Raw genomic sequence first — 15186 nt, forward strand, 5'->3', positions numbered from 1 at the left:
GCCTACTTGGATGTCTTGGAGGCACTTCAACCTCAGCATGTCCAAAACCTAACTCATACTCTTCTTCCCAAACTTAGTCATCTTTCCTTGTTTCCTGTTATCAGTGAGTGGCACCATAATCTTTTCTGTGGAATCCAGGCAAAAACCTGGGGATCATCTTTATACACTTTTCCCTTTAACCTCTATTTTAAATCTGTCTCCCGAAATCTTGTCGATATCACTCCAAAATATTTTTTGAATCCTTTCTTCTCCACGTTTTTACTCTAGTCCATGCTACCTTCATCTCTAATCTTCATCAGTGCAGGAACCTCCTAATTGGTCTGCTGATATCTACTTTGATCCATCTCTAATTTGGCCTTTTTTCGTCTTTGCCTAAAACATTACAGCTTCCCATCGTTCTCAGGATAAGGACCGAAATATTCAACATTGTCTGGAAGGCCTCAGCTCATACTCCTTGTTCTCTCTGCTCCAGCTATACTGACCTTTTAGCTCCCTTTTACCGTGATCCTTCCTTTGTACATGTTATTCCTTTCATCTGGAATGCTCTTTTTTCCTCACTTAACTGTTCAACTCCATTTTGTCCTTCCAGTAAAATTTCCTGAAGAGAGCCTTCCCTTCCCTCAGTCAAATCTCAGTTATAGCATCTTTTGTTTCCACCAAGTGTTAACGTACTACAGTTGCCATTTTACATACATTGATGATGTTTTTAAACTGTGCCTCTTCCATTAGCCTGTAAACTCCCTGAGAACTGAGATCATTTCTGTATTGGCTCACCAGTAGTACATAGCCAGTGCCTGGCACATAGTTGCCTAATATTTTTTGAATGAGTGAAAGAATGAACTAATAAAACTTAACCATTTCTTCTTTGTTCTTTCATCTGTACACTCAGCAGCATCGGGATGTCTTCTCTCTTAATCTTTGGCTTCATCTTACAGTTTTGATCACAGCCCAATTAACAACCTCTAAGAGTAAAAGAATAGAAGAATGCCAGCACACACGAGAATGAGCCAACAAGCAGAGCAAGCAGCCATTCTAACCAGCCAAGTGTGTTTTCCAGTGCCTTGTTTTTATTCTCTGCTGGCACATACTTATTTCCCATCAGTTATAAACAATATTGACCAACATATGTTACCTAATTAATCAACTACTTTGTATCCAGTCCTGTATATGAAAATCCAAACTGTAGGAAGAATGCCTACACTTTGTACTAGATATCTGGTTTTTATTTTTACTTATCCTAAGTGATTTCCCACATTAAATTTTAATTTGATTTTGAATAGGTCTATCTATAAGGTTGTCAGTTTCTGTTTATCATATAGATTCAAGATTGTGTATATAAGGTAGCTTCTGGTCGTTTCTGATCAGTTTTTGTTGTGTTTCTTCCAGCATGTGCAGTCTTTGCCAACAAAAAAAATTACCAAGAAACCTATTCCAGATGAACACCTCATTCTAAAGACCACATTTGAGGATCTTATTCAGCGCTGCCTTTCTTCAGCAACAGACCCTGTATGTATTTTTTTTTTAATCATATTTTGCTTAATTAGAAGAATCCTTGGCCAGGCGTGGTGACTCACTCCTGTAATCCCAGCACTTTGGGAGGCCAAGGTAGGTGGATCATTTGAAGCCAGGAGTTCAAGACCATCCTGGCCAACATAGGGAAACCCCATCTCTACTAAAAGTACAAAAAATTAGCTGGGTGTGGTGGAATGCACCTGTAGTCCCAGCTACTCAAGAGGCTAAAGCAGGAGAATCACTTGAACCCAGAAGGCAGAGGTTGCAGTGAGCCGAGATCGTGCCACTGCATTCCAGCCTGGGTGACAGCGAGAGACTCCATCTCAAAATAAATAAATAAAATAAAAGAATCCTTTATGGAGTTCTTCTATAATTATTGCTTGAAGTCCTACAAGGTATATTTCTAAAAAGTTTGCACAAAAGTAATAAAGCTAGCACTTACATAGTTTGCATTACATATAGAAATATATTTAATTGCTTTTTATATATAAATGTACTTAATCTTCACAATAACTTGTGGCAGATAGATTTGTCATTTTTATTTACAGACCAGAGAATTAAGGCAAAGAGCAGGTAAGTAACACTTAAGGTCAGAGCCAGCATTCAAACCCAGACATTCTGGCTCTAGAATTCATGCTCTCAACCACCAAGCTTTACTGCCTCTCATCAACAAAATGGTATTTGGCACATAAACAGAACATAATGGTGCTATGCAAGAAACTCAGATTTGGGATTTCTTTTTGAGCTTATATTGAAATTGTTAAAAGTAGATAGATCATCTTATAAAGCTTTGCAGAGATGTTAAAGATAGTTAAATGTTTTAGATATCGGAGGCATATTTACATTTAAAGCAACTGATTTTACTTAGTTTGCTTAGGATACCCCTGTATTGCAACAACATTCCACAAAGCCAGTCTTAAGTGAAATTTCATTTTCTGGTAGCACACATTGAATATTTTCAATCATTGGCTACTTGTCTGCATGAAAAAACAACTTCTGGGTTTTATTGTTCATCAGACATTGAGTATGAATATGTGCAGCCTTTGCTGGTCAGTGGCTTTGTGGAAAGCCATTCTCTGTACTGAAAGTATCAGGAAAGCTTCGTGTCTGACATTCTGGGAGTGATGGGAAGACCAAGGTGGAAACGAGAGCAGACGTAGCTGATAACCAGATACATGCTAGCCCTTATGCACACTTCTAAATAGACAGGCCATAATTTACCCTTCTCTCGGTCATCATTCTGTATTCTTCCTGGATACCAAGGAGCTCTGGGTAGTAGAGAACCATAAAAGACAAAGTGTTCCTATAATTCCTGTAATTAGTTGGGGAAGAAGTTCTAATATTCTGCCTGCCTGGCTGCCCTTGCCCCCTTGGGGTGGGGCTCCTGTTTGTCGCTAGATAAGGTTAACTTCCTTTTTTTTTTTTTTTTCTGAGATGAAGTTTCACTCTTGTTGCCCAGGCTGGAGTACAATGGCGTGATCTCGGCTCACCGCAACCTCTGCCTCCCAGGTTCAAGCGATCCTCCTGCCTCAGCCTCCCTAGTAGCTGGGATTACAGGCATGTGCCACCACGCCCAGCTAATTTTGTATTTTTAGTAGAAATGGGGTTTCTCCATGTTGGTCAGGCTTGTCTCGAACTCCCGACCTCAGGTGATCCATCCACCTTGGCCTCTCAAAGTGCTGAGATTACGGGCATAAGCCACCACGCCTGGCCAGGTTAACTTTGAGCAAGGACTGTAAGGTTTCCTTTCCAGAAAAGTTCATTTTAATCAATAGTTGGAATGGTTTTTATAGCATGGATTTATCTTATTTTCACTTTATGTCTAAACAGCACAAAGTAATTTTGCCACACAACTTGATGTGTAGCATCCTTGATGACCTGTCTCTTCCTGTCTCTTCTCCAAGCACACTGGCATTCCTTCCTTGAACACACCAAGAGCGCTTCAGCATCAGGGACTTTATACTTGCCGCTCCTTCTGCCTGGAACTCTTCCTCCACATATCTGCATTGTTTGTTTCCTCCCAAGTTCAAGGCCTCTGCTCAAATGTCCCATTAGCCATCAGGCCTTTCTTTATTACCCCCAACTCCCAACATATGTCGCCCCCTTCCTGCATTAACTTTTCTTCATAGCAGTTATCACCATCTGACATGCAATATATTGTTCATTTAGTGTCTTTTCTCACCCAGTGGGATATGAGCTGCATGACATACAAGACTTTGTCCCTGGTACAGCACACAGTAAGCAGTCAATAAATATTGAACTAACATGAGGCTGTGGTATAATGTAGAACATTAAGTTAATCATGTAATTTTAAAACTGGTAGTTTTAGTTTTAGAATAGTTTCTTTGACTCTACAGTACTACGGTAGAGAGAAAAAAAAGCTTTTTAATTTAATCATGTGTTTTACTACTTCCCTCAGTAATCTTAAGCTGCCAAAAAATAGTTTTCTTTTTTTTCTTGGTGCTTTAAAGGCTTAGAAAAAGGCAGGATTAAACAAATGTAACTAAGTGTTTAAGTAGTATTTTTGAAAGGTTAAAACAAGATTCCACAGTTCACCTGTATGTTTGCCTTCTACCACCTATAATCGACAATAACTGTACTTAGACCTTCTTTTCTGTGATACACTGACCCACTGCTGCCTCCTGATGCTTGTGAATATAGTGCAAGCAAACATGCATATATACCTTATCAAGTGAGTTTGCAGTGCGTATGAAATCCAATCAGTACTCTTTCGTGCACTGGAAGGAAGTCCCATCCTCTCCTCATCCCAGTCCCCTCCACCCTCCGCTCTCCATCCTCCACCCTTGATAGATGATTGATCTCTGTTCTAATAACCTGTTCAAGTGTCTTTTTTTCTTTCTTTCTTTTTTTTCCTTTGAGACGGAGTCTTGCACTGTTGCCTGGGCTGGAATGCAGTGGCAAGATCTCGACTCACTGCAACCTGCGCCTCCCGGGTTCAAGCAATTCTCCTGCCTCAGCCTTCCAAGTAGCTGGGATTAAAGGTGCCCACCATTACGCCCAGATAATTTTTTGTATTTTTAGTAGAGACAGGGTTTCACCATGTTGGCCAGACTGGTCTCAAACTCCTGACCTCATGATTTGCGTGCCTCAGTCTCCCAAAGTGCTGGGATTACAGGCATGAGCCACTGTGCCTGGCCATAATCTGTTCAAGTTTCTTAGTTGTAGTTGCCTCCATTTCTTTATAAAATGAAGCCATTCAACATTTTAAGTATAAGGTTTAGTGCAATGAGATAGGGCAAGTTCTTAGGTTAAAAGTTAATGTTCAAATATAACATCTGTTTTTTCTTTCCTGCAGCAAACCAAGAGGAAGCTAGATGATGCCAGCAAACGTTTGGAGTTTCTGTATGATAAACTTAGGGAACAGACAGTAAGTTTTGGAGGAAAAGTATTTATATAATCATTTATTCCTAGTTGCTAGTAAAACAGTTGTCTCATCAGCACTCCCATTTAGTATGCGTGGGGGCAAAATTGTCATGACAGTTAGAGAATGGGCATGGCTGTGTTAGAATCATAAATTCCACTCACTGGGGTTAAGGGGATATGGCTGTGTGTGTGTGTGTGTGTGTGTGTGTGTGTGTGTGTGTGTGTTTATGTGTGTGTGGTGAGAGAGAAATTTTAACCCTCTCATAACGAGTATAAATACAAACTAGCCTGTGTTGGCCATAAGGTAACTGACCTTCTGCTGTTCCTTTTATATGGCCCAGTTACAAGAAATCAAAGAGTAGGCAGGTACTCTGTTTTCCAGGGACTGAATCTATAATCTTTCTCAGAGTCTAAGACTCTTGATCCTTTTCTTTTAGGATAGCCATTATACAAAAACAAAGCCAAATGTAGCCACAAGATGAATAAGGTAATGTGCTGTAACTATGAAGATAGCCAGGAGTAAGAAGTCGATTCACTATGTTTGTCCTCTTGTCCCCACCTCACCATTCCTTTCTAAAATTGTCTTGTTTTTTATTAATGAAAGCACTAGGAAAGGAGAGGAAAAAAAGAAGTGGGACTTTTTATTTTTTCCATTTCAGCATTCCTCTACCCCATTCCCCACACCCAGTTCCATCAGATGAAAATAACCATTTCTCTCATGAGAACCAAACTAAAGAAAGTTGATATAACAGTGGACGTAGTAGTGTGGTCCTTGTACTGATCCAAAATAAAATCTTCTCGCTGGGCACAGTGGGATATGCCTTTAATCCCAGCTACTCAGGAGGCTGATGCGGGAGGATCACTGGAGCCCAGGAGTTTGATACCAGCCTGGGCAACATAGCAAGACCCCATTTCCAAAAAAAAAAAAAGATACAATTAGCATATACATCTAGATGAGTGTATATTAAAACTTTTTTTAAAAACGAGATGAAAACAGGCCAGGCACGGTGGCTCATGCCTGTAATCCCAGCACTTTGGGAGGCTGAGGTGGGCAGATCACCTGAGGTCAGGAGTTTGAGACCAGCCTAGCCAACATGGTGAAATCCTGTCTCTACTAAAAATACAAAAATTAGCTGTGCATGGTGGCACATGGCTGTAGTCCCAGCTACTCAGGAGGCTGAGGCAGGAGAATCACTTGAACCCAGGAGGCGGAGGTTGCAGTGAGTCGAGATCGCACCACTGCACTCCAGCCTGGGTGACAGAGTGAGACTCCATCTCAAAAAAAAAAAAAAATACCAAAATAAAGTCTTCTGTAAAGTATGGACACCTGTGCCAAGTAATGACATAAAAAACTACAGGTTTTATAGTTTTAAGAGATGACAGGATTATAAAAAGCAGTTAAGAATTAGTAAATTTGGGCCCGCCCTTTGAGATATTATGATTAAGAATCTTTAATCTCCTTTTTGTGCATAGAAGAATTTTTTAAAGGTCTGAGGCTCTCTTTTTTTTTTTTTTTTTGAGACAAAGTCTGGCTCTGTCACCCAGGCTGGAGTGCAGTGGCGCGATCATGGCTCACTGCAACCTCCACCTCCCGGGTTCACATCATTCTCCTGCCTCAGCCTCCTGAGTAGCTGGGACTACAGGCGTCCGCCACCACGCCCGGCTAATTTTTTGTATTTTTAGTAGAAATGGGGTTTCACCGTGTTCGCCAGGATGGTCTCAATCTCCTGACCTTGTGATCCACCCACCTCAGCCTTCCAAAGTGCTGGGATTACAGGCGTGAGCCACTGCGCCTGGCCTGAGGCTCTCTTAAGTGGAGAGAGACATTAGCATTTCAGTTTGGAGGGGAAATCGGGCCGCTTTTATATAATAAAATACCTGGCTTATACATGTATAATCCATTAATAACTTCTTTATGTAAATCATTTTGTCATGGTTCTACTTGATAACTGTTGCTTGGTTTGAGAAACTTTCTAGAAATGCTAAATGGTTTATACATTTTTATAATATTTGTTTCAAGTTCCACTTAAATATCTGGGTATAATGTTTGTAGAGGATCTCATGGGAAATTCTCCCTTAATTTAATTCTTTCTCTTGGTTCTACTTTTGTTTCAGCTTTCACCAACAATCACCAGTGGTTTACACAGCATTGCACGGAGCATTGAAACTCGAAACTACTCAGAAGGATTGACCATGCATACCCACATAGTTAGCACCAGCAACTTCAGTGAGACCTCTGCTTTCATGCCAGTTCTCAAAGTTGTTCTCACCCAGGCCAATAAGCTGGGTGTCTAAAAGGACAGCTTCTCTTCCACTCAATATTGCCATTTTTCCAAAGAAACATGTTTAAAAAAAATTTTAAGACGTGGACCAGTCGCCATTAGCATGTTTGCATAGCAACCAGTCAAGAGCAATTACACTATTTCTGCCGATATACTCACCTTAGAACTGCTCAGAACCCTGGTGCTTTATTTTTTGTTTTAATCTTTTGTTGCCAGTGGTGATTTTCCTATTCTGAAACAGTGTATTTCCTGGATTACACATAGTATGGTTTCCTGAAGTATTCTGATAAATGTGTTTTTTAAAACCTCAATATACTTTTTAGAAAAGGAGCATCTGGTTATGCATAAAGCAGAGCTAAAACTAAATTTCTTTCATGTCCTCCCTACTTCCTCCATGTCAATCAGATTAAAGTGTGTAATCCTATTTTATGTGTGTATAGTCTTTTTTGAAACAGCTGCTTACAATTTAGTTTATTTTTTGTGTCTTAGGATTCACTCTGTTCCTGAGTAAATAACTACATCTACAAACTGCTGCATGGGTTTTAGCAGATATTAATAAAAATGGGATCCCTGGCTTTAAATATATATGAAAAGACTGGACATTTTTATTCTGTAGAATGCATTGAGCTTTTTTCTATTTCTAAATGTTTCAATATTCTATTTGAGTTTTAAGACTAAATTGTGTCTATTTTATAGCTGGAAATTTTTTCACCTATTTTGTTTAAATTACCTATAGCTGTGCCAGGTGTGGTGGCTCACACTTGTAAACCCAGCACTTTGAGAGGCCGAAGCAGATGGATCACCTGAGGTTGGGAGTTCGAGACCAGCCTGACCAACATGGAGAAACCCCGTCCCTACTAAAAGTACAAAATTAGCTGGGCGTGGTGGCACATGCTTGTAATCCCAGCTACTTGGGTGGCTGAGGCAGGAGAATCGCTTGGACCCGGGAGGCGGAGGTTGCAGTGTGCCGAGATCGCGCCATTGCACTCTAGCCTGGGCAACAGGAGCAAAACTCTTTCTCAAAAAAAAAAAAAAAAAAAAAATTTACCTATAGCTTTGAGGTTTAAGTTCAGAAAGAAAGCTTTAATTTCAGTCAGCCTCCTAAATCAAAGCCACACATTTTGCACCCAGTTTTTCTGTCAAGTGATTTTATTATCATTTGTCTTAAGAACAGTGTGGTAAGGCTGGGCGCGGTGGCTCACGCCTGTAATCCCAGCACTTTGGGAGACCAAGGCAGGTGGATCACCTGAGGTCAGGAGTTCGAGACCAGCCTGATCAACATGGAGGAACCCCGTCTCTACTAAAAATACAAAATTAGCCTGCCAGGCGTGGTGGTGCATGCCTGTAATCCCAGCTACTCAGGAGGCTGAGGCAGGAGAATCACTTGAACCCGAGAGGCCGAGGTTGCACTGAACCGAGGATGTGCCACTGCACTCCAGCCTGGGCAACAGCCTCAATCTCAAAAAAATAAATAAAAGAACAGTGTGGTAAACAAAAAAATAATGGTCCTTGTAGAATCTGGAGAAGAGTTAAATAATTTTCATAGTTTATGCAATATTCCTTAAGAGGTTTAAAAAACTAGAAAATAAACATGGTGGAGTAAGTTATGTCAGTTTTCTTCAGCCTGAGTGAAATAGTTTGCAAGAACCTCTTGATTCTATTTGCCAAGATTCCCTACTCAACAAATGTTGCATTTTAAAAAATTACTCAGGCTGGGTGCAGTGGCTCACACCTGTAATCCAGCACTTTGGGAGAAGAGGCAGGAGGATCACTTGAGCCCAGGAGTTCAAGACTAGCCTGGGCTACATAGTGAGACCGTGTCTCTACTAAAAATAAAAAAAATTAGCCCGATATGGTGGCACATGCCTGTGGTCCCAGCTACTTGGGAGGCTAAGGCGGGAGGATCCCTTGAGCCCCAGAGGTCAAGGTTGCAATGAGCTGTGATTGTGTCAATTCACTCCAGCCTGGGTGACAGAGACCCTGTCTCAAAAAAGAAAAACTCAATTTTATAGCTCAGAATAGTTTTTTTTGTTTGTTTTTTGTTTTTTTTTGTTTGTTTGTTTGTTTTTTGAGACAGAGTCTCGCTCTGTCGCCCAGGCTGGAGTGCAGTGGCGCAATCTCGGCTCACTGCAAGCTCCGCCTCCCGGGTTCACGCCATTCTCCTGCCTCAGCCTCCTGAGTAGCTGGGACTACAGGTGCCCGCCACCGCGCCCGGCTAATTTTTTTTGTATTTTTAGTAGAAACGGGGTTTCACCGTGGTCTCGATCTCCTGACCTTGTGATCCGCCCGCCTCGGCCTCCCAAAGTGCTGGGATTACAGGCGTGAGCCACCGCGCCCGGCCATCAGAATAGTTTTGTGACTTAAAAAGAGTACCTTGATAGCATGTACATATGTTAGAGTCTCAAGAATGGACTATTTAGACTTGTAAATGGATGTACTGTCGCCTAGCTCACTGGTTTTCTATGCACTTGATAGTGTGAGTCACACGCCTGTAATCCCAGCACTTTGGGAGGCCGAGGTGGGTGGATCTCGAGGTCAGGAGTTCAAGACCGGCCTGGCCAAGATGGTAAAACCCTGTCTCTACTAAAAATACAAAAAAAATTAGCTGGGCTTGGTGGCAGGCGCTTGTAATCCCAGCTACTCAGGAGACTGAGGCAGAGAATTGCTTGAACCTGGGAGGCGGAGGTTGCAGTGAGCCAAGATCGCGCCACTGCGCTCCAGCCTGGGTGACAGAGTGAGATTCCGTCTCAAATAAATAATAAATAAAAAGATAGTGTGAGTCTTTTTCCAAAAGATGAGAAATGAGTAGGTGGCAATGGAACCCTGGCCAACCCAAAGATTTATTTAAGAGTATGAGTGTATAGGCCGGGTGCAGTGGCTCACGCCTGTAATCCCAGCACTTTGGGAGGCCGAGGCGGGCGGATCACAAGGTCAGGAGATCAAGAACATCCTGGCTAACACAGTGAAACCCCGTCTCTACTAAAAATACAAAAAATTAGCTGGGCGTGGTGGCGGGCGCCTGTAGTCCCAGCTACTCTGGAGGCTGAGGCAGGAGAATGGCGTGAACCCGGGAGGCAGAGCTTGCAGTGAGCCAAGATCGTGCCACTGCACTGCAGTCTGGGCGACAGTGCGAGACTCCATCTCAAAAAAAAAAAAAAAAAAAAGTATTAGTGTATAAAACTACTTGCCTCTGGTAGCAGAGCACCTGCTCTCACCTTTTTCATTACATTGTGATATTTTTTTTTCCACTTGCAGCTGTTTCTGTATGTGGCTTATAATCTTGGGAAAGTTTCATGTAAATGAATGGAGCTGAGATGAGTCAAACTCTGAAGTATGAAGATAATAGGCAATTAGAGAAAGAAAGTAGTTTTTCTTCAGGAAAGACAACTTTCAAGAAGTTTTCTTTTTTAAAAAATGGAAAAAAAATGTCAACTTGATTTTGTAAATAATTCTATTTTTAATGTTTTCAACGTGGATGACATTACAGTATATGCCTGCACAATTCAGGAACCACTGTTTAAGGCTATTCTTATATAAAGATTTCATGGATCATACAACTCATTGTTGTGACATTTTGGAAAGTTAGAGCTATATTTTCTACCCTTGTCATTACTTCATATATAGTGACCAGTCATGCTTTCTGAATCCCAGGTCTATTCAAATTACTTTTTCTGTTTTTGTGCTTTTTTTTTTTTTTTTTTTTTTTTTTTTTGAGACGGAGTCTCGCTCTGCCGCCCAGGCTGGAGTGCAGTGGCCGGATCTCAGCTCACTGCAGGCTCCGCCTCCCGGGTTCACGCAATTCTCCTGCCTCAGCCTCCCCAGTAGCTGGGACTACAGGCGCCCGCCACCTCGCCCGGCTAGTTTTTTTGTATTTTTTAGTAGAGACGGGGTTTCACCGTGTCAGCCAGGATGGTCTCGATTTCCTGACCTCGTGATCCGCCCGTCTCGGCCTCCCAAAGTGCTGGGATTACAGGCTTGAGCCACCGCGCCCGGCCTTTTGTGCTTTTTTTAAAAACCTACTTAATTTTAAAACAAGGGAAGGAATGTGAGGAAAGCTGGTGGGTGAGGCCGGGTGTTGGCCAGGAAATGTATCAGAGTCTCTGGAGGTGGTGCTTTTTATATTACTTCCAGTCCTCTTCTCCCTTCTTTATACCACCCTTTGGGTTTGGTGGGATGGAGGTGCCCTCAGGCCGCACCTGAGAATCATTATGTGTAATCAGCGGTAGAGTCGATGGAGGTAGTTGTTCATTTGAACAGTGTGGGGCAGGAACAGAACTGCTCTATACCTGACTGTTGAGAGTCCAGTGAACCTATATATTCTTTGGATTCAGAAAATTGTCATGTATCCTGGAGGACAGGAAGATGCCATGGGATCCCTGGCAACCAGATGTGCTTTGATGGCTCATGCCTGTAATCACAACATTTTGTGAGGCTGAGGCCGGAGGATTGCTTGAGCCCAGGAGTTCAAGACCAGCTTGTGCAACCTAGTGAGACCCCATCACTACAAAATATTTTTTTTTTAATTAGCCAGGCATGGTGGCACGTGCCTGTAGTTCCAGCTACTCAGGAGGCTGAAGTGGGAGGATCACTTGAGGTCAGGAGGTTGAGGCTGCAATGAGCTGTGATCACGCCACTGCACTCCAGCCTGGGCGACAGAGAGAGATCCTCTCTCACAAAAAGTGGGGGAGGGAAGGATGACATTTTCGATAACCACTTAACACCTGACCATATTTGGATTCACCTAAGAGTGAATGTGAAGCCATTTGTTGACTCTTCTGCCACAATGGAGACTTCATTTGGAATTGTCACGAAGTTTCAGTCAATAGTGTATGCACATGTGTATATATATACACACACAAACATACAGATTCCCCCCGACCCCTTTGTTTATTCCACTGCTGTGGTAGCAGCATCCTCAAGTATAACCTCTGATTAATCTGCAGGGGTGTTCACATGCTAAAGATGTCAGTGTCTTCAAATTATTCTGTAAATAAGTGTAAGAGGGACTGTGCACAGACACTGTTAACTATTTGGTCTTATGGATAAATGTCCCAAATTTTTAAATAAATGTAGATTACGGAGAAAGAGCAAATTAGCTTTCACTTTTTCTGGTACATTGTTTGTTTAATCAGTTTTAACGGGCCTTTCCTGGTAGGTACTGCTGCTAATTGAAAGGATCTGCCATTTACTTGAGCTGGGCACTCAATTATGTGTTTAGATCTCTCTCGATCTTCACATCAGCCCAGGGCACTAAGTAATTCCAGTTGCCAAGCACAGCTGGAATCTGGATTCCAACCCAGGTCTCAGCCTAGTAAGCCTGTCTTTTTCCCACAAAAACAGATTTTTTTCCCCAAAGTAAAGATAACTGCTACTGTATAACAAAAACCGGAGTTTTGATTTTGATTTTGCTCCCCTGCCCCACCTCCCCATTAGTCTGCAGAGACCTGGCTTCTTCCACAAAAGAGGAATATACACATTGTAGTGGGTAACATCTATTGAGCATGGTGTGTTGGCATCTTTTCAGGCAGGTTCTCTTCACATGGTGGGAAAGGTGACCCCTGTCAGCACAAAGCCTACATCTCCACTACTTGTGATATACAAAGGGAGGTGAGACCCTCTCGCGATATCTATATATTGTTCATATAGACAACTCTGGCTTCATTTGGGTCTCATGCCCACTACCAGATCAAGGTGTGTGCCAGGGAGGTGGAGTACCAGAACTGGCTGGTCCAGATAGTACGCCCACCCTAGTGTGAGCCCAGTGATTTGTGTGTGTGTGTGTGTGTGTGTGTGTGTGTAGAGATGGAGTCTCGCTCTGTCACCCAGGCTGGAGTGCAGTGGTGTGACCTTGGTTCACTGCAACCTCCACTTTCTGGGTTCAAGCAATTCTTCTGCCTCAGCCTCCCGAGTAGCTGGGACTACAGGCCCACACTGCCATGCCCGGTTAATTTCTTTTGTATTTTAGTAGAGATGGGGTTTCACCGTGTTGCCCAGACTGGTCTCGAATTCCTGAGCTCAGGCAATCCACCCGCCTCGGTCTCCCTAAGTGCTAGAATGACAGGCATGAGCCACCACACTTGGCTGAGCCCAGTGATTTTAAACCCTACCAGGACCACATAGAGTGATTCCCCCAAAGGAAAGGGTGCAGTATAGAGAAAGGGAGAAAATGACCAGAACAACCACATACCTCCTTGTAGATCATACCAGGGAAGAGTTACAGAACCAGGGTTCTAGACTGGAGGGAAACCTTGGGTGGTAGTAGTAAAAAGCTATTAGGGAGCTCACTTTATCCCGACTGCTGGAAGTAGTGTCTCCATGACATCTGGGAGTCAAGGAGCTGGGTTCCAGTGCCTTCTCTGCCACGTACTGTTAACCAAATCATGTCACCACCTTCTGCCTCTGTTTCCCCAACTGTAAAATGAGGGAATAGGACTAGATTTCTAACTTCACTTGCAGCTCTGAAAGTCTGTAATACATCTGCCTTTTCCACAATGTCTTTGTCTATTACCTACAAGTCTTCAGGGGGATAAAACTTTTGGTAAGCACCAAAGCTTTTAAGAAAGAGGACAGAAACAACTCAGGCCCGTTTCTATTTGGATAACGTTTTTCCTCTTGTAGAGTTAACTTGATTTCCATTCTGGAGAAAAATCAATTCTGCACTTCCCCTGGTTGGAAATTAATGGGCAAGCATTAAAGAGATAGTTTGTAATTTGAGGACTTGGGATAAACATTACTTGGCATTGTAGTCCTCAAGTACTGAGTCCTCCTCATTAAGGATATATATTTTCACGAAATTAACCTTTCTGCACACCCGTTCCCCACATCAAGCACAGGCTACATTTGAGTGATTGCTTAGGATACTCACAATGAACCAGGTTTTCTTCTGGTGCTGCAAATCTGGGTCACCCTTTTGTCATTCCTGAACTCTATTTACAAATTCCCCCTCCCTGCTAGAGAACAACAGGGGCCTTTGCCTTTTAAAAGCAGGCTGTGTACTTGACACAGCAGGAAGAGAAAGAGGTCATTGAAATGGAAACAATAACAGCAGCTAATGCCGAGAAATAAATAAGAACTTCTCTGCATGTATCTGCCCTTGGAAACCAAAATAACTATCCTAAAAGAAAATGAGGTGGGTGTTTGTGGAGGGAGGGGAACTGGAGAGCTGGAAGAGTTTGTGGGTGAAAACTTTATTAATGCTGTCTTCTGTCATAATAATAGGGAATGTTTATTTCAGAGAGCTGACATTTGGAAGCAGGGAGAGTGGAGAGGAGTTTGGTTAGGTTTATAGACCTCATTTCTAGACAGTTGCAGCGACTAATGCCTGTAATCCCAACACTTTGGGAGGCCTAGGCAGAAGGATCACTTGAGCCCAGGAGTTCAATACCAGCTTGTGCAACATAGTGAGACCCCCCATCTCTACACACACACACACACAAATATATATATATATATATATATATATATATATATATATATATTTTTTTTTTTTTTTTTTTTTTTTTTAATTAGCTAGGTGTGGTAACACATGCCTATAGTCCCAGTTACTTAGGAGGCTGAGGACGAAGGATCGCTTGAACTCAGGAGGTTGAGGCTACAGTGAGCTGTGATTGCACCACTGCACTTCAGCCTGGTCAAAGGTTGATGTGGTGTGGGTATTAACAATTGTTGACATGTCATGACTGGGTCTTAAAAAAGGATGATTAGTGACTTCCAGAGCATTTATTAGAGTTTGTGGTATATACTTCTTTTAGTGATTTTTTTTTTAGTGTCTACCTCCCCTACTGAACTGTGAATTCCCTGAGCATAAAGCCATAAACTCCTCTGTCTATGGAGCTGGGCTCAGTGCTTAACTTCTAGAAGAGGCTCGATAAATATATATTGAATGAAAGAATGTTAATAGATTGAAACTCAAGATTGTTTGGAAAGATGCAAGGGGCAGCATATTGCTGACCAAAGAGACAGGTTTGGGTAGGTTTCAGTATGTCAGTGGGTTTTTCATAAAGTAGAC

General features: G+C 42.2%; 1 protein-coding gene across 50 annotated transcripts in view; it reads left to right on the forward strand.

Moving 5' to 3' along the window:
• The window catches only part of SEC31A (SEC31 homolog A, COPII coat complex component), an 81483-nt gene extending 73881 nt beyond the window's left edge, over positions 1-7602 (forward strand). For all 50 annotated transcript variants that reach the window (XM_074039785.1, XM_074039787.1, XM_074039790.1 and 47 more), the window contains 3 exons: positions 1387-1506; positions 4829-4900; positions 7012-7602. In XM_074039785.1, the coding sequence (XP_073895886.1) occupies positions 1387-1506; positions 4829-4900; positions 7012-7191 (372 nt within the window). In that variant the 3' untranslated portion in view covers positions 7192-7602. The remainder of the gene's footprint in view (positions 1-1386; positions 1507-4828; positions 4901-7011) is intronic.
• The last annotated feature ends 7584 nt before the right edge of the window (positions 7603-15186 follow it).

This window comes from Macaca fascicularis, chromosome 5, assembly GCF_037993035.2.
Source record: "Macaca fascicularis isolate 582-1 chromosome 5, T2T-MFA8v1.1".
NCBI classification, from domain to species: domain Eukaryota; kingdom Metazoa; phylum Chordata; class Mammalia; order Primates; family Cercopithecidae; genus Macaca; species Macaca fascicularis.